The sequence below is a fragment of the Equus przewalskii genome, chromosome 1, assembly GCF_037783145.1.
Source record: "Equus przewalskii isolate Varuska chromosome 1, EquPr2, whole genome shotgun sequence".
Classification (NCBI taxonomy): domain Eukaryota; kingdom Metazoa; phylum Chordata; class Mammalia; order Perissodactyla; family Equidae; genus Equus; species Equus przewalskii.
In genome coordinates, this window is record NC_091831.1 from 31473870 (window position 1) to 31491398 (window position 17529).

General features: G+C 51.9%; 1 protein-coding gene across 4 annotated transcripts in view; it reads left to right on the forward strand.

The window, feature by feature from the left end:
- Positions 1-17529, forward strand: part of CRTAC1 (cartilage acidic protein 1) — a 144807-nt gene that overhangs the window by 122231 nt on the left and 5047 nt on the right. Inside the window, exons 12-16 of one of the 4 annotated variants that reach the window (XM_008526570.2) lie at positions 8841-8986; positions 10350-10392; positions 12807-12950; positions 13408-13425; positions 13834-14066. In XM_008526570.2, the coding sequence (XP_008524792.1) occupies positions 8841-8986; positions 10350-10392; positions 12807-12950; positions 13408-13425; positions 13834-13841 (359 nt within the window). In that variant the 3' untranslated portion in view covers positions 13842-14066. Of the gene's footprint in view, positions 1-8840; positions 8987-10349; positions 10393-12806; positions 12951-13407; positions 13582-13833; positions 14119-17529 lie in introns of those variants that run through there. The other 3 variants (XM_008526569.2, XM_008526571.2, XM_070609064.1) reach the window with 3 other exon arrangements.

Below are 17529 nucleotides of genomic sequence, written 5' to 3' on the forward strand. Positions count from 1 at the left end.
CAGTGCAAACTGGAAACAACCTAGCTGTCCTTCAGTAGTCTTACGATTCAACAAACTGTGGTCCGTCCACACCACGGACTCTTACTGAGCGATAAAAAAGAATGAACCACCAATACACGTAACAACTTGGGTAGCTCTCAAAGGCGTTATGGTGAGCGGAAAAAAAGTTCAATCTCAAGAAGGCACATAGTGATGATTCCATTTATATGATAGTCTCAAAAAGACAAATTATAGAAACAGGAAATAGATCACTGGTTGCCAGGGGTTAGGCATGGTGACAAGGAGAGGGATGGGTGACCATAAAGGGACAGCCCAACAGAGATCTTTCTGGTGATGGAGTAGTTCCGTATCTTGATTGTGGTGGTGGTTGCACAAATCTACACATGTGATAAAATAACATAAAACTAGACACATATTGTGTCAGTTCCCTGGTTTTGATATCGTGCTGTGGTTACAACGGATGTAACCGTTGGGGAAGAATGGATGAAAGGAACACAGGATCTCTCTCTGCCATCTTTGCAACTTTCTCTGAACCTATAATTATTTCAAGATAAAATGTTTTTAAAGAAATGCATTGGAGGAGGGAATCGGGGGGGAAAGTCTGAAAAGGTTTCCGAGGAGGAAGGGCAATCATGGAAAAAATGTTGAGAAACACTGTGGGGGAGCCAAGAGTGTCTTTGCGAAAACACAATCACAATCTCGTGTCTTTAGTAAGACACAAAAGTGTCTTGCGTTTAGTAAGACAAGAGAGTGTCTTTACTAAAACACAATTAGAAAGCATTTGAGTCAAATATACCCAGGTTCAAAATCAGACATCCTTCCCCATGTGTTAGCACCTCACGAGGTGATATAATAGTAACATAAAAAGAACAAGCAATATGGCCTCAAATTAGTAAATATATGTATGTTAATATTATACGCGCATCAGATGTGCGTAGAAAAAAATTGAAAGGAAATGCAAAAAGCGTGAACAGTGATTCTCTCTGAGTGGCTGGATTAGTATAGTCGCTCTTACTCCTTCCAGGCCCCGTGGCACTTTCCCTTCATACTTCATTTCATCCTCGTGCCTACCCTGTGAGATGGGCGTTATTTACCCCCATCTTACAAATGCAGAAACTGAGGATCAGAACAATTAAGAAGCCTGCCCAAGGTCACAGGAGAGGTAGATTTCACAGCTGGGATTCAAATACAGACCTGCCTATATGATTCTTATTTTCTTCTGTGTGTTTTTGTTCTAATTTGTATAGGAAACTCGTAATAGTTGTGTGCTCTGAAACAGAAGCATAAATATTGACAGGACCCCGGGCCTGTGGCATGAGCGTGCTCTTAGACTATTTCACCTGGATGGGTTGGCCTGCCATTGGAGGCCCACCACTTTTCAGGCAGCCCTTTGCTCTGCTGGCCCTAAAGGTATGAGATGACTTTCAAGTTAATCTTCTGTTGCAAAATAGCAGTAGGCAACAGTAACAGAGCACTTGGCATGCGCCAGCCCTGGGCGAAGAGCTGTGTGAAGGTATCTCATTCAGTTCTCACTACGACATGATGAATTAGGAGTCATCACCCCCATTTTACAGGTCAGGAAACTGAGGCTTTGGTTAAGTAACCTGCTCCAAATCACACCTCTGGAAAGTGGGGAGGGCCGGATTTGAACCCCAGCTCCTTGGACGTCTCGGTCTGAGTTCTTGACCACTGTGCCTTGACTGCGGGACCTCCCAAAGGTGCTCTGTGTGGAGCCAGCCAAGGACCTCTTTGTTACTGGACAACCACATCCCTTCAGTCACCAGGTGACCCAAGTGAGGCTGTCTACACCAAGGTGACTGCCAGGGTATCATAGGTAGGACGTTTATCCAGGTATCTGGCTAGACATCAATTCCCACCCCATTGTACAGATAAGGAAATTGAGGCTCACAGAGCAAGCCAGTGGTGAGTCCAGGACTGGGGCTGGGTTCTCCTTCCCCACATCCCATGGGCCGCCTCTGCTATTTTAAGACGCGTGTTATGGCCTCACAGGGTCTCTCCCCTGCCCTGGGTCATTTGGTGGGGTCGTGGGGGCTCGAGATCCTCTGTGCCTCTTCCCGACTGTCTGCCTCCCACACTCGGGGTTTGAACGCTGCGGCTAGTCAGGGCCCCTCCTGACTGCCAATCCTCGCTTTTTGCAAGGCCGCGGGATTTGTTCTGGGTCTGAACTCTGGCTCAGACTGCTCCACAGGTCCCCTGCAGGCTCCTCTCTGTTGCTGGATCCACCCAGAAAGGCGCTGATGGAAGGCTGCTCTCGGGGGACCGGCCCATAGGGGTCAGCCTTGGGCCAGGCCGTGAGACTCCCGGACTGGCTCAGCAGGCAGCAGGGCCAGCAGCCTGGGACACAGTGAGGGGCAGGCGGGCTCCATCCCTGCAGCTCTGAGGTCCCCACATCCGCATCTGGGAGGATCTCCTTCCTGGATCTAGCATAGCACAGACCTTCCTGATTGATGGAAGGGCCAGCAGTGGGGCAGGAAGAGAGGGAGCCAATTGGGAAGGCCAGATGGAAGGAAGGATTGAGAAAAGAGGGAGAATAGTGGGGAAACAGACAGAGGCAAGGGCTGGGGGAGATGAAGAGATGCAGAGAGACGTGGGAAAGAGACAGAGGAGCCAGAGGAGAAATGCTCCCTGCCCTCCAGGCTCAGTCCAGTGAAGGAGGCGCAGGACACAGGAGCCCTTGTGCAAGGCAGATTTGCATGTCACACTGGCCCAGGGGCTGAGAGGACCAGAGCAGAAGTCAGCTATAGGGCAGATTTCCCAAGGAAGTGGGTCTAGCTTAGCACTAGGTCTAGAGGGATGGTAGGAATTTAGGAGGCATGGATGGGGGCTGAGGAGAGCATTCCAGGGGCTGGGCTGGCCTGAACCAAGGCCCAGAGGTGAGAGTATTCAGTGTGTCCGTAGAACGAGAATGTTCTGGTGGGAGTGGAACCTAGAAAAGGAGGCCAGGGCCAAACCGTCGGGGGCACCCAGAGCCTGGTGGGGGGCCAGGGAGAAAAGACTGGGGTCTGCAGAGCTGGGAAAGCCAAAGCCAGGCTTTGCTGAGCGAGGGCAGGGCTGTGGAGGAGCCCTGGATCCCCCCGCAGGGGCAGGGTCCCCGCCCCAGGACACTACAGGGAGGGCGGTGCTTGCCCCTGTTCTTAGAAGCCTTTATTTTTTTTTCTGATTGTAAGAATGATGCATATAGATTATAGGAAAATTAGAAAATATAATATCATAAAAAGGAAAGTAAAAATAACCCATAATCTCACCACTGTGTTTGGAATATTAAGAAAAAGCCAACGTTTATCCCTTCATCCTCCCCCAGGACCGTCTGATTCATTGAGTCAGCATTTATTTACTGAGCACCTGCTGTGTGCCACACACTGACTAGACCAAGATCCTGGCCCTGGGCGACCTTCCATTCCAGCGGAAGGAGGAGAAACAAACAACACTGAATAAACATCATAACTTTTATATTACATATAAAGTGTTAGCAGATGTTAAGTGCTGTGAAAAAAGAAAACGCAGAATCAAGTCAGGAGATGAGGAATGTGGAGGGGAGGGGACAGAGTGGTCGGGTGGCCTGACCCCAGTTTCAGGCTTTCTGATATGCTTTTAATACACACAATATACATAGGAGCACACTTATGGATTAATCTCCTTGGGATTTTTTTTAACAAAGAGGATTATACTCTTCCTATTATTTCCAAACTTGCTTTTCTTTTCTCTTAACAATGTATCCGGGACATCATTCCGAGTCTGCCCCTATCTGCCTCGTTTTCCTCTAGTGCTGCGCAGTATTTTGTTGTGTGGCGGCGTTCGTAATTTATTTAGCCGGTCCCCGATGGACGGCCAGTTCGATGGTTTCCCGTCCCAAGCAGTTTATTATGTGGTGTCGAGGGTGAGAAGGGCATTTCCAGAACACAAATGCAAGAAAGGCCTGCCTTGACATCCAAGGACTGAGAAGTAGATGTGGAGCCCGAGGCTGTCCTGGAAGGCGGAGGTCACTGAACGGGAGAGGGCTGCAGGAGGCCCCCCGCCAGCACTCACAATGCTCCTGCTCACCCCAGCTGACCCTGCTCCCTTCTTCTCCCCATGAGTCACCCCTGCCTCCTCCTGCCTTTGCAGCAGGGTGTGGAGAGCATGCAACGTGTGTGTGTGTGTGTGTGTGTGTGTGTGTGTGTGTGTGGGGCACACACTGTGCCTCCCAGCAGACAGCCTCCTTGGCACTTCCTTTCCCCGCAGCATCGTCCACTGGCTGGAGAACACGCCACGCTGCAGGCCTTGCCGGGTCGGCAGGGAGCTGTGGTTAGAGACCCAGCTTCTAGACCCTCACGTGTTCTCCCCGCCTCCCAAGGGTCTGGGCTGCATCGCACCACACAATAAAAACTCAGGTACCTCACCAGATGTGTCATTCTCCACTGGGTTCCCAGAGGGCCCATTCTGTTGCGCAGAGTGTGCTCAGCTTCATCCCGTAGAGTCCGTCCCTTCTGGGGACATCAGCCCCCACCCCACCCACTCCGGTTCACTGGAGCCCCAGGCCTTGTTGGGCGGCCCCTTGCCTTGCTCTTCCTGGTGCAGGCAGCCCTCCAGGCTCGTAAATAAGTGTCTCTGCTCCCAGCCCTTGTTGAGTGCCTGCTGCACCCCAGTTACTCTGAACCTACCCCTGCATGTCCCACACCCTGGCTCTCCATCTCCTAGCTGGCAAAGGGCTGAGGCAGCTCAACCAAATCCAGAAAATAAAAACAAGTCCCAATAATCTACTTGACCCCATTAGCCCCCACTTGGGGGCTCAGTCGCTTGGCCAGCACCCCACCATTTTCCCCCAACACGGACACACAGACACACACAGCCTTCATTTCAGTGAATTTTTTGCAGGTGACTCAGAGCTGCCTGCAAGCTGGCTGGTGCCCATTTAGGGAAGGAAAATTCAGTGGCCCACATAAAAATTGCTTGATTAAAGTGCAAAAATATTCCACCAACTGTATTCCCACCATCTGTTTTTCTTGTAATTCTTCTGAAAAGCGCAATTCTCTATGCCTCCTTTGCCTTTGTCCTTTAAAAGCTGCCGGAGGCGACTGCCTCGTGCTCTTGACCTCATGGCTGTGCTGGGTGGTGGGGCCTCCTCTGCCCGGAGACCCTGCTCCCTGATGCACAGATGAGCTTAAAGGCTCCCCGTGGGCAGTGTCTGGGAGCTGGGCCCCCTTGCTCGTGCAGGCCCCTTGCTTGTGCGGCTATGTGAAGACTTGAGATGTCTGGGGCAGAGGGAGTGGCCAGGCCTGGGGACAGGAGCCTGGGTTCCAGTCCTAGCTCAGAGACCTGCAAGTCACTTCACCTTGCCAAACCTCAATGTCTACGTTTGGAGAGTGGGGACACCCACCTTACAGAGTAGTCGGGAAGATTCAAGCCGACCATACCTGCAAAGGCTCGCTAGTCCCTCCCCCGTCTCCTCTCCCACCCACCCCTCCTAATGCACATTCTCACAGTCAGTCTACTTCCCCACTTTGAACTTCTCCAGATCTTCAAACACACAGGCCCTTTTCGTACTTCTGTACCTTTGCCCGTGCTGTGCCCTCTGCCTGGAATGCTCCTTCCTTCCGTTCTTTGCCTCACCAACTCTTACTCCTCCTGCAATACCCAAATGAATGACTTTCAACAGCCACCTGTCTCAGCAAGTGGTACCAGTGCTGTGGCTGCACTTTCCCCGTTTATTATGACATAAGCACTATGTTCATTGCCCCCACGGGACTCAGCTGCTGCAGGATGGTGTCTGGGCTGTCTCCTTCCTGCTAAATCCTTGATGCCTGCACCAGGCTTGGCCCGTGGGGTGGGGTGGGCAGTAGAACCAGGGTATAGCAGACGTGGGCTTTGGGATCAGGCTGGGTAATGATGGGCAATTCCCTTCACCTGCCAAGTCTCAGCCCCCTCAGTTGTAAAATGGAAATGATGACACTAGTACCTTCTTCATGGAGCTGCCGTGAGGATCCACTGCACTGACACCGAGAGTCAGCTGGTGTGGTTTGGGGTACATGTTCTCTAGTATTATTGCCACAAGTGAAAGCCCTTTGGGACTGCAGGGTGTCCCTCACGCCAAAGAGATGATGGGGATGGGGATGCTAAGGGTGACAGTCAGCCAAGGCAGGGCTCGCGTTCCAAGGAAGAAGGACGGTCCTTCCCAGGAGTGCTAGAATTCTAGGTCACACCCCCATCTTATAGATGAGGAAATGGAGGCCCCGAGAGGATGCCCAAGTCAGCAAAATAATCAGTGGCAGAGGAGGGCGTCCTGCTGAGACGTGCTCTCCATGGCTTCCTATAGCCCCCGCCCCTCTCTGGGTCTGCAGGAAGGGAGGAAACAGGACTCAGAACCATGCGATGCAAATACAAGATGTAAATTTGCAATTGTCTATGAATATTCGGCGATTCTTAAGAGTTATTTGTGGCGCTTCAGTCAGGCTGGAAAATGTATTCATGTAGCTGTTCTGTTGGCTTAGGTGAGAAACATTTGCTTTTCTTTGTCTCTTTTTTTTTTAATGGTAAAATGTTTGCTGTTTACCTATGCCACTTAATTTGGGCACTGTACACCCTAAAAATACCAAATCTCTTGAGCCTCAGGAGATTACTTCAAAACAGAAAAGGGTCTGCAGTTGACATCTCCAATCCCATTTCCACCTCCCTTCTCCAAAGGAGTTATTGTGGAAGACAGGTGTGGGGGAACAGGGGTTTATGAGAAGTGTTTTCTGGATTCATGAAGCAAGCCCTAGGACGAGGAAGGCCAGACCTGAAAGGGTAGTCCTTGTGGGAAGAGAAGCTGAATGCGTGTGGGAGTCTCTGCTCCGGGAGCCACTCCCTGGTGCTGCTGCCCTGCTGTGCCCGCAGAGGCAAGGGCTGCTCACCTTTGACACCTCTGGGGTGTGAGCTGCTCCCTGCCCTCATTAACTCACAGCACAGAGCAACACAGCAGCGAGGCTGGAACATTCCAATGAGACTTCTCTGGAGACCCAAGGTATGGGGGGCAGCAGGGGCCAGTGGCACGAGGAGCAAAAGGGAATCAAACACTGGGAGGGTCAGAAAGCTGGATGATAAGGCTTGAAAGTGGCTGCTTCCTCAAGAATCCCCACACTGGCATCCTGGGGCTTGCGGAGGTAGATGCAGCTGGGTCTGTCTATGCCAAGCTGTCTTAGCCGCCACCCCAGAGTGGGCCTCTACACGGAGCACTCTACACACAGACCCCTCTCAAAGTCTGGACGTGGCTTCCAACACTTTTCTAAAATATGGGAAACCCTTTTGTACATGAAAATGCTTACAGACTGCCCCCTCCCCCATAGTAGCTATCATTCTAAACTCCACTGATGGACAGTAATGACCAAAAGCTGCCATAAATTAAACAGCCCTTTTCAGTTTCACTGGTTTTCTAACAATATCTATATACATTAAGGGGAAAGTAGCACATACATGTGGGTGACGTATTATTTATTCAGCCCACAAGTGATGCTTGGGGAGTGTATGGATCTGTGGACCCCCTAGCGCTGTGGGCCCATGTCTGGTCACCCCTGGTGGGTGGTAGCGAGGGGCTGCACCCTCTCTCCTACCCGCCGAGCAGGGCCAAGCACTGCCCTCCTTCCCGGGTGACTGACCAGGAGAACGGCCTCTCCTTGCAGGTGAGGCCCCCTCACCTCCTCCTCACCCCAATCCGTCTCCATTAGCCTGACCTTGCCGCAGTGACGGCCTGTTACCTACACGGGGAGCAGGTGGCTTTGACAATCCCCAAACATCTGACAAACCTTTCCAACCTGCCTTCTGCTGGTGGTGTTACGCGTTGCTTTAAGGATGTGTGTAGTTGGATTCACGTGAATATTCTCTGAGCTTCCCCATCAGTTTTTGTAAACATCTCGGCCTTGTCGAGTGGTCTTTCTCCTGTGCCCTCCACCTTCTGCTTCTTTATCACCTCAGCTTTTATTTAGAGCTCAGCTCCAGCACCTTCTCCCCAAGAGGCTGTCCCTGACCGCCCTGGCTAGAAAAGGCCCCCAGCCAACCCCCGGCTCTTCTTTATCCCACTGCCCTGTTTTTGTTTTCTGTGCAGAGCTTGTCAATATCTGACATTATCTATTTATTCATCTGTTTGCCTGTCCAGCTCCACAAGAGTGGAAGCTCCCTGAGAACAGGGACATTCCCAGTGACGAAAGAGAGCCTGGCCCCTAGCAGGCTATAAGTAAATAATATAAATAAATAAAATATAAGTATAAATAGTGGCATGCCCAAGATTACACAGCAAGCCAGCCGCGGAGCTGGGATTCATCTGCACGTGCCCTGGACACCCACCCCCCGCCATGTTTTTTCCAACACACCAGGTAAGTGGTCCAGCCAAGCTCTGAAGCCAGGTCTCCCACGTCAACCTGAATACCACCAGGCCTTTCCATCTCCCCAAATCAGCCTCATGCTGACTGGCGTCTCCACTAGAATGCAAGTTCTAGAGCTGCGCTGTCCAACATGCTAGCCACTAGCCGGGTGTGGCTATTTAAATGTAAATTAATTAAAATCAAATAGAATTTAAAATTCAGTTCCTTTTCACACTAGTCCCATTGCACATGCTCGACAGCCCTTGTAGCTGGTGGCTCCCATATCGGACAGAATAGATATAGAGCATTGCCATCAGTGCAGACAGTTCTATCGGACAGCGTCGCTCTAAAGGAGCAGGACCTCCTCTGCCGTGTTCTCTATTTTCCTAGCGCTTGGGACAGTGCTCAATCCATATTCTTTATTCAATGAATGATGATACTTTTGCTGAGAATCCCCCCACCCCATGCTCTCCTCTGCTGCTGACCCTTTCGCCTTCCGTCCCACAGGAAAGGATGAGGCCAGCAGCGTGGAGGTAACATGGCCAGATGGCAAGATGGCGAGCCGGAGCGTAGCCAGTGAGGAGATGAACTCGGTGCTGGAGATCCCCTACCCCCGGGATGAGGACAGACTTCAGGACCCAGCCCCACTGGAGGTGAGAAAGGCGTGTGGGCCTCATAGTCAGAAAAGCAGGCCCCACCCACAACCCTGTGGGCTGAAGCGGGATTCCCAGGAGTCTGTGGATTACACTTCTAGGACGATGGACATCTTCCCAGCAAAGGGCGGGCTTCATAATGATCCCTCCATCTGTAGTCTGCACAACAGTATCACCCCCACATCTCTTCTGCTCCTCACAGAAATCCTGGGGTATTGGCAGGGCAAGTACTTTTGCACCCATTCTGCAGAGGAGGAAAACCGAGACCAAGAGAGAAAGAAGCCACTAGGGCTGCACAGCCAGTTGTGAGCAGAGTTGAGAATTGACCCCAGGTCTCCTGTGTCCCTCCCTCTTTCAAAGTCTCTGACAAGGCCCTCCGCTGCTTCTGAGGGCGGGGCAGGGTCTCCAGGGGCTTGTTGAGGAGCAGCTCTGGGTTCTAACTCTGATGGGGATCACTTGGTTGCAAATAACGGGAACCCGCTTCAACTCACACAGAAGAGGGGACTTACAAGGAGGCTTCCAGGGGAGCTCACAGAATCCAAGGGAAGCTCAGGACGAGTAGGAACTGTGCAGCTCGGTGGCCTCAGCCCCAGGAGCTCAAGGACCTTTGTAATTAGTGCATTGGCTTTGGAGGGAAGACATTGCCCTTCCATTAATCCCACCAGCCCTCCCTCATTCGCCAGAATGGACAGTTGACATTTTCTGTCTCGTATCAAGGGTTATGTTTCCAGTGCCTCCGCCCTGCCACCAGGCCGCTGTCTCCGAGACCTCCTTGTAGGCACAGCAAAGCCCCCACGGCCTGGCATGACCAGACTGCCAATTCCCGGTGTCAGCTTCAATTAGTTCAAATTCCAGCTGCATAGCCTTTGATTCCCTCCTCCTGCTGAGATGTCCACCCCTCATCCAGTCGGCCCTGCCCAGGGAGGAGGGCTGTAGCCCGGCCTGCAGGCGCCACCCCTGTGAGTGGGGAAGGCTCTCAGAGAAGCGGGTGAGGGAGTGAGCAGACACCTTGGAAAGCACCTCCAGCCCTCATTGCACTTTGCCTTGACTGAGACCCAGCCTCCATCTCAGCCAATGTCACAGGAGGGACAGGTTCTGTTAGGTGTCCCAGCTCAGGCGCGTGGATCCCGCATGAGGGGAATGAGCAGGAGTTTGAACTGAATCTGTTCTTGGCCCCCCAGTCTCCTATTCTCAGTGCAGAGGAAGGGGTCCTGGCAGGGAGAGGGCCTCCCCATAGGCCCAGAGCTAAGAGCATGCCTCATTCTGGGGTCAGGGTGACAGCTGCTTTGCAGTGTGACTAGGAGGGGACCTGAGATGGAATCTTCTCAACTCACTAGTGTCTCTGCTTCTGCCCACCTTGCAGTGCGGCCAAGGATTCTCCCAGCAGGAAAATGGCCATTGCATGGGTGAGTTGCCTGCAGGCACCAGGGGACAGGGCAGAGGCCAGAATCTCTCTGGGGAATGTCAGCCTGGGCTCTGGCAAGGCTCAGGTTGCAGACAAGGGGTGGAAAGGTGGGGAGGGGAATGTGTTGTTTGTCCCTGGGGTTGCAGATGCCAAGACAACTGCCATGTGACTCACCAAGGTGGGAGTAATGTTAGCAAGCAGCAGGCTGCATCGCTGCGGTCCTGGGCATTGGCAGTGCTTCCCTGCCATGAACACAGAGAGAGGGAGGCACACAGTCGCCTGGACAGTTCTCGCAGGGTGGCCTGGCTACTGGGGGCTCTGCTGGCTGGCGTGGACACTCATCTTCCATGGGGAGCTGGCGGCTTCAGCTTGACCAGCCAGTGAAGCAGCAAGCAGGGGTGTTGGCAGGCAAGAGTGGGCATTGCCAGGGGGCACTGGAGCAAACCAGGGGGTGCACGGTGGTCACTGCACAGAAGGGAAATTGAGGCTGTGTGCAGGACTTGGGGGCAGGGTGCTGCAGTGCTGCCAGGAAGGCAGCTCTGTGAGGGCCAGTGACCTTCTGAGAGTCCCCTAAGAGCCAGGAGTGGGAGAGGGGCAGCCTAGAGGCTCAGCATCCAGAAGGCCCTCGACCCAATGTCTTCCATCCCAATGACCAGCAATGAGGGCTCAGGTCAAGGACGACTCCTGCCTTCAGACCCTCAGGCAGCATTCTTCCCAAGACCACTCTGCAGCTGCCCATCAGCCCCAGGGGGATGGGTTTGCTACTGAGATACAAGAGTAAACAAGACAGACACAGTCCTGCCCTCATAGAGCTTAGAGCCAATAGGAGGGGCACACAAGCAAACTGCAATGACCACACAGTGTGAGCAGGGCTGCAGTGGGGAGGGGCCGGGGCTGTGGGAGCATAAAACTGAAGCCCTAGACCAGTCTAGAGGGGTCCAGGAAGGCACCCCAGAGAAAGCAAGGTCTAAGCTGAGACGTGAGGGATGTAGAGGAATTTGCCAGGCAATAAAAGGGGAGAAAGTGTTTCACTGGAGGGTGCTGCATGGGCAAAGGACAACAAGTGAGAAAGTGGAGGGTATGGTTCCAAGGATGGCTTGAGGAGGAAATTTGTGCCCTCCACTCTCCCTGTCCCCACCCTGGCCACTCTAAATAGACCGTGCATCTACACAGAAATTCCAGTGTCTTCCTGTGTACTGGAAGGACCCTATGAGATGGCCAGTCCAGCCGCCTCTTCCTTGTCGTCATCCAGCAGACATTTATGTGCCTCCCACACACCAGGCCCCACGCGGGTGCTGGGGATGCAGGCCAAGAGCCTGCTCTGGAGGGGCGTTCATTCTAGTTGGGGAGACAGACCATAACACGTCACCCAGCTAGATGAGGTGAGTTAAGAACCCTTTAAGTAAGGTGCTCTCTGGAGACTGTTCTAGATGGGGTGGGCAGGGAGAGGACCTTTGAGGTGAGACCTGAAGAACGAGAAGGGTCTGGCCACAGAAACAGCTGAGGAAAGAGCTTTCCCAGCAGAGGGAAGGGCAGGAGCAAAGACCATGAGGCAGAAAAAAAGGCTTGGTGTGTGAAAGGAACAGGAAGGAGGCCGAGGTGCCTGGAGAGGATGGAGGAGCTAGACGCCAGTCAAGGAGGGTCTTGAGGCCCCCACAAGGTGTCTGGATTTTGTCCTTAGGGCCTTTTTCAGTTAAGCAGGAGTGGCATGATGTGATTCACATTTTCAAAAGATCACTCTGGCTGCTACATTGTAGATTAGATTGGAGGGAAGAGCATAAGCCAGGAGGCCAGTCAGGAGGCAGCTGCAGAAATCCAGGCAAGAGTTGGTGCTGGCTTGGAAGAGGCTGTGGCAGAGGAGGGAGAAGGAGGTGGACAGACGAGAGGGGTACTGTGGAGCAGAACTGACAGGACCGGTTGTTAAATTGCTTTCAGGGGTGAGGAAAAAGGAAGAATCGGAGATCACTCCAATTTATGCTTGAGTAGCTGAGTGGACGATGGTGGCGTTGATTGAGTTAGGGAAGATGGGAACAGGAGGTGGAAGAGGTTTGAGAGCTGGGGGTATCTAGAGTTCCGTTTTGGACCTACTGAGTTTGAGATACATTTAGACAGATTCATGAGTCTGGAGCCCCGGAGAGAGGTCGCGGCTGGAGATAAGTCTAGAGTCATCCACGTATGAAGGGGCCACCTAGAGAAAGGATGATAGATAGAAGACCCAGGACCACGTCTGAGCACCCCCAACATGCAGAGGTGAAGTACAGGAGGAGCCAGCCAAAGGAACTGAAGTGAGGAAGTTGAGGCCCAGAGAGAAGAAGGGACATGCCCAAGGTCGCAGAGTGGCGGGGCGGCAGCAGAGCCTGGGCTAGGACCCCCTTCCCCACACCTCCCCAGTGAGTGGCTCCCCTCAACTTTCAGACACAAACGAATGCATCCAGTTCCCATTTGTGTGCCCTCGAGACAAGCCCGTGTGTGTCAACACATATGGAAGCTACAGGTGCCGGACCAACAAGAGATGCAGTCGGGGCTATGAGCCCAACGAGGATGGCACAGCCTGTGTGGGTGAGTGAGGCCCCGGCCACAGTCCAGTAGCAAAGGACAGTTGCCCTCCACTGGGGAGGCCCCAGATCAAGGTCCCCAAACTCTGTCTTCTCCTGGCTGGATGGAGTCTCCTTGTGTCCCCATTGGGTCTCCAAGGAAGACCATAACAGAGGCTTAGAGAAGCCCGACCACAACTGCCACCATCTGAAGGGCCCCTGGGGTGCTGTGTCCTGGCTGGAAGCCATTGCTCTTCTTATTTCTCCCCTTCTCACATTTCCTAAAACTAATGTTCATACCTTGAGATCAGCCCATCTTTTCCTACCTGGGATGTAAACTAGCTCCTACTACTCATCTTTGTCTGAATTTCTGAACTGATATTTGTCTTCTTCCCCCCAAATGCTTACCCCCACCCCCACCCCACCCCCACCTCCTTTCTCTTTTTCCCATTCTCTATCTCTCCACCCCATCCTTTTTGCAGCTCAAGTGGCCTTTTTAGGTGGGTATCCTTCTGCCGCCTTTAGAATCTCTGAGCCTCTCTCTCGGGCCTCCTATCTTTCTCTAAGTCTTGGACTTTGCCTTCAGTTATATGCACTTTAAATCCCATCAATAAAGGAAAAAAAAACAAAACTAACAACCTTTGTGGAAAACTAAATCTCTCCTGCTGCCTGTCTCTCTCCACACCCAGTAGATCCTGCCACGCTGCCTCTGAATGGACAGCAGGGTGGCCATCTTTGAACAGGGAAGTTTGGGAGATACTGATATTTATGTCACCTTAGCTGTTTGTGAAGCCTTTCTTTGCATGTTTTCTGAGAAAACAGAAAAGGAAAGTCTCCCCCCACCCCACCCAGCCTCCCTCACTCCTTCAGAAGAATCAAGATAGTCCTGTCTTTTCTGTATCCTCCAGTGTCATGAGCGGCTTATTTTGCCCTTAACAAAGATGGCTCCCAGGTGGCTGCTTGCTCCGTTGATTGGATAATGTATCATGTGCCTGCTGGTTTGGCCTGTGCTGTTTCCACTCTGTGCGCCCTGACTTCCTGTGGTAGAGAAAGCCTTATCGGCGTTGGTGGTGATGAGGGGAGGGGAAAAGGGTGGCCCTGTGGGACTCTTGATAAAAATGTTAAAGTTTGAACTTGCTAAGTCTTCCAGCCTCTTTCTGGAGAAATTATGCCAATAAACTCTCTGCTGGATATTAGTGCCTAGCTGGTGGAAAAAAAAAAGTGTGTTTGGGGCAAGTAGATGCTGGTTAGAATGCTGAATGAGCAGCAGCCCTTCCGTCATGTGGCACTTGGAAAGCAAATCATGAGACAGAGAAAGGGGCTGAGCAGTGGTTTGGGTATGCACACCAATGCTCACATTTAGGGCACTGGGGTGGGGACCAGGCGAGGAATGTGGGATGAGCAAGGGGCAGATGTGGAGGGAGTACTAAGGGCCTTTTCCCTGGGGGAAGTCATTGCTGCACTCTGGGCCTCAATTTCCCTAATCCAAACGAAAGGAGAGTTGGGTGGTATATCCCTAAGGGCCCTTTCCATTCTAAGACCCCTCAGTGTGTGGCTGGACATAGGCATGGCTACTCTCACATTACCCTGATTTCTAGAAAGAGCTTTCCAACTTAGTCTCCTCGGCAATATGCCTGGAAACCTGGAAGCCCCTACGGCCAGAGCACCCTCTGAGAATGACAGAATACTCTCCCAGCCAGCCTCGGTAGTGAAGGTTTGTTATAAATCACAGATCTATTCTTCATGGGGAAAAATCGTCTCCCCGAGATATAACAAAATCACACTTAAGAAGGCAGCAAGCCTTTTAAAAGCATATTTAACAAAAAAACCCTACCATTTTCTGATATAATAATAATACTCCCAATAAATCACAAAATATGAATTCCTCTTTGCTGGTGCTGTTTTTATACTTGGAACAGGAGCTTAAATGAAAAGTTTTAAAATAAAAACAGCTACAATTTCACAGAAAACCATCCACCAACTTAAAAATGACTCCACTTCTGGGAAGCCCACTCCTGTGTGTTGACATAGAATTAAAGATCTGCAAGGGCCCCAGAGATGAGGCTCAGAGAGATGAAGTGATCTGCCCAAGGTCACAGAGCCGGCTGGTGCCTGAGCCAAGGCTGGAGCCCTCTCCCCAACATCGTCTTGTCAGAGGAGTAACAGACAGCACTGTCACTGTTCACACTATTCCCCATAGTCATTCTGGAAGATACTTCTGTTTTAGAAATGAACAAATGGATCTGAGATAGTGAGATAAGTAAAACCCAAAACACACAAAGGTGGTCGTTCCCAATGCTATGGTAAATAACAAGATAACAGTGTCCACTGACTGGCTGCTCACATGACACAAGAAATAAGGCAGCGAGACAGCCTGCCAAGGACATGAGATTTGGGGTGACAGCAAACTTCAGAGGATGCCTCATAAGTGATAACCATGAGCCTTGCACATCGAGTTTCTTATAACGGTGTATTTGTGTCATTTTCCCTGCTTTGTGGGTGGTGCTACATGAGTTCCAAAGAGGAGTTCAGAATCCCCCAAGCTGCCATGAGCACAACTACAGTATCCCAACTCAGGGTGAGATATGAAGGATGTGAAGATGAGTATCCCAACTTCAGGGTGAGGAGGATTCCCATTCGAGTCACTCATTCATTCAACATATTCAAGATATTGGTTGAGCACCTACTGTGTGCCAGGTTCTGAGCTAGGCTCTGGACATACAATGGTAAGTGAAGGGGACATGGCTGCTGTCCCCACACTTCCTCCTCCAGCCAGATGGAGGAGCCCAGTGCATGGGATGGGAATGGGACTTAGAGGGTCTTTCTAGAAAGTCTAGCTAAATTCTTGGATTGCTATACCAGAAGCAAGCTCTCTGCATTCATTCATATATTTATTCAGCAAGCACTCATTGAGAATCTCCTGTGTGTCAAGCACTGGGTCCCTCCCATGAAGAATGTGACAAAGTCCCTCCAATGAGGGGGTCAAGTCCCCTGCCCCCAAGGTGTTTGTGCTGGAGGAAATACGAAGCTGAAAGATACGGAGGAACCAACTCAACATTCCCTGCCCCCAGATAAAGGCTTCCCCAGTGGGCCAGGAGTCCAGGCTTTCTGGGCCAAGGGGCTCAGCCAAGCGCTCTTACTGGTCTGTGCTGGACCAGCCACAGGTGGGTGGGCACAGCCATACCCGAGCTGGGCAGGCTCAGGATTCCCATCCCCTCTTTCTTCTAATTCCCCTTCTTTGGAGGCCTGCGGAGGCCAAATGCTTGCCTTCAGCTTCTGAGCGCAGCCATTCAGTCTTTTCTTTGTCTCCCTAGCCCCACTCAAGCTCCTGGCATCTTTGTTGGCTTATGCTGAACTTGAGTTTGTAACAGAAAAAGCAGCTGCCTAAGGGGGCTGACAAATAATGGAATGGGCCTAGAAGGGATTATGCAAACGGAGGAGCTGTGCCCCATCTGAACGGGGCAGCGAGACTCACTCCAGTAGAGCGGGAAGACGGGCCAGCATTGCCACAACTTGCCATTTTTCGAGAAAAGCCAAATAATAATAATAATAATACCATTTTTATTCTGCCCAAGAATACTGCTTTTCCCAGGAACGTACCCCTTAAAATGACGATAGCAGCTTACGTTTAGTGAGCTCGGCGTGTCTGGGTTGGATCTCAACGCTTTACAAGAATTAACTTGTGTAATCCTCGCAACAGTCCCAAGAGGACAGTGCTCTAATTATCCCAGTTTTACAGAGAAGCTAAGTGGTTTGTCCGGGGTCACACAGCTGGGGCAGACATAGGCAGGATTTGATCAGGGCAGTCTGGCCCCCAGCCTGTGCTCTAACTGCCCTCCTTTCCTTCTCCATTCGGGGTGGCTAACTGGTTACACAAAAGCCACAATCTCTCATGCTGCCCAGGGTCAAGGGATGGGTTGGGAAGGAAGAGATGAAGTCCCTGGAGGGCCTGGGATCTGAGACAGTCTCCACACAATCACCGACGTTCAAGTTGCAAGAAGAGACGGCAATACCTGGTTGAGTTCCCTCACCGGGCCAGCTTGGCTGGTCTTCATGGACGCAGAATTGTGAATCACCCACGTGGCCTCTTCAAGCATCTACTCAGTTGCCAGCCCTGCTCTGGGGAGGTGCCATTCTGAGGGCCAGGAGTTCTGTTATGTGTCACTCTGGCTGCTATGGCCCCCTCCCAGGGTCTGGGCATCACAGCCTGACCAGTGCCACTGGACTGCGGCCCAAGCAGGAATTCCACTCCAGCCGCCGAACAGGGCTGTTGGTCATCTCTCCAGAGCCGCGTGGAGACAGGAGGATGAACGCTTCATTTTCTCAGGGAGCCAGCTGGGTTTTTCAAGCAGGTTCCAGAATGCTACCCTCACCCAGCCTCTCAGCCCATGAGGCAATCCGAGTCCCTCCCCTTCTCTCCCTCCCTGGGTCAGCCATCATCTCTCTCCTTTGGTGTGGGCCCCACCCCAGCCACATCCTGTGAGGGGCTGATTTTGCGTCTCCTTAGTGCATCCTAGAAGGAGGGCAAGAGAGCATGGGCTGTTTACCTCCACAGATAATGCAAACCCTCACTTAGAGTGGTTTGTCCTCTTAAGGAATCACTG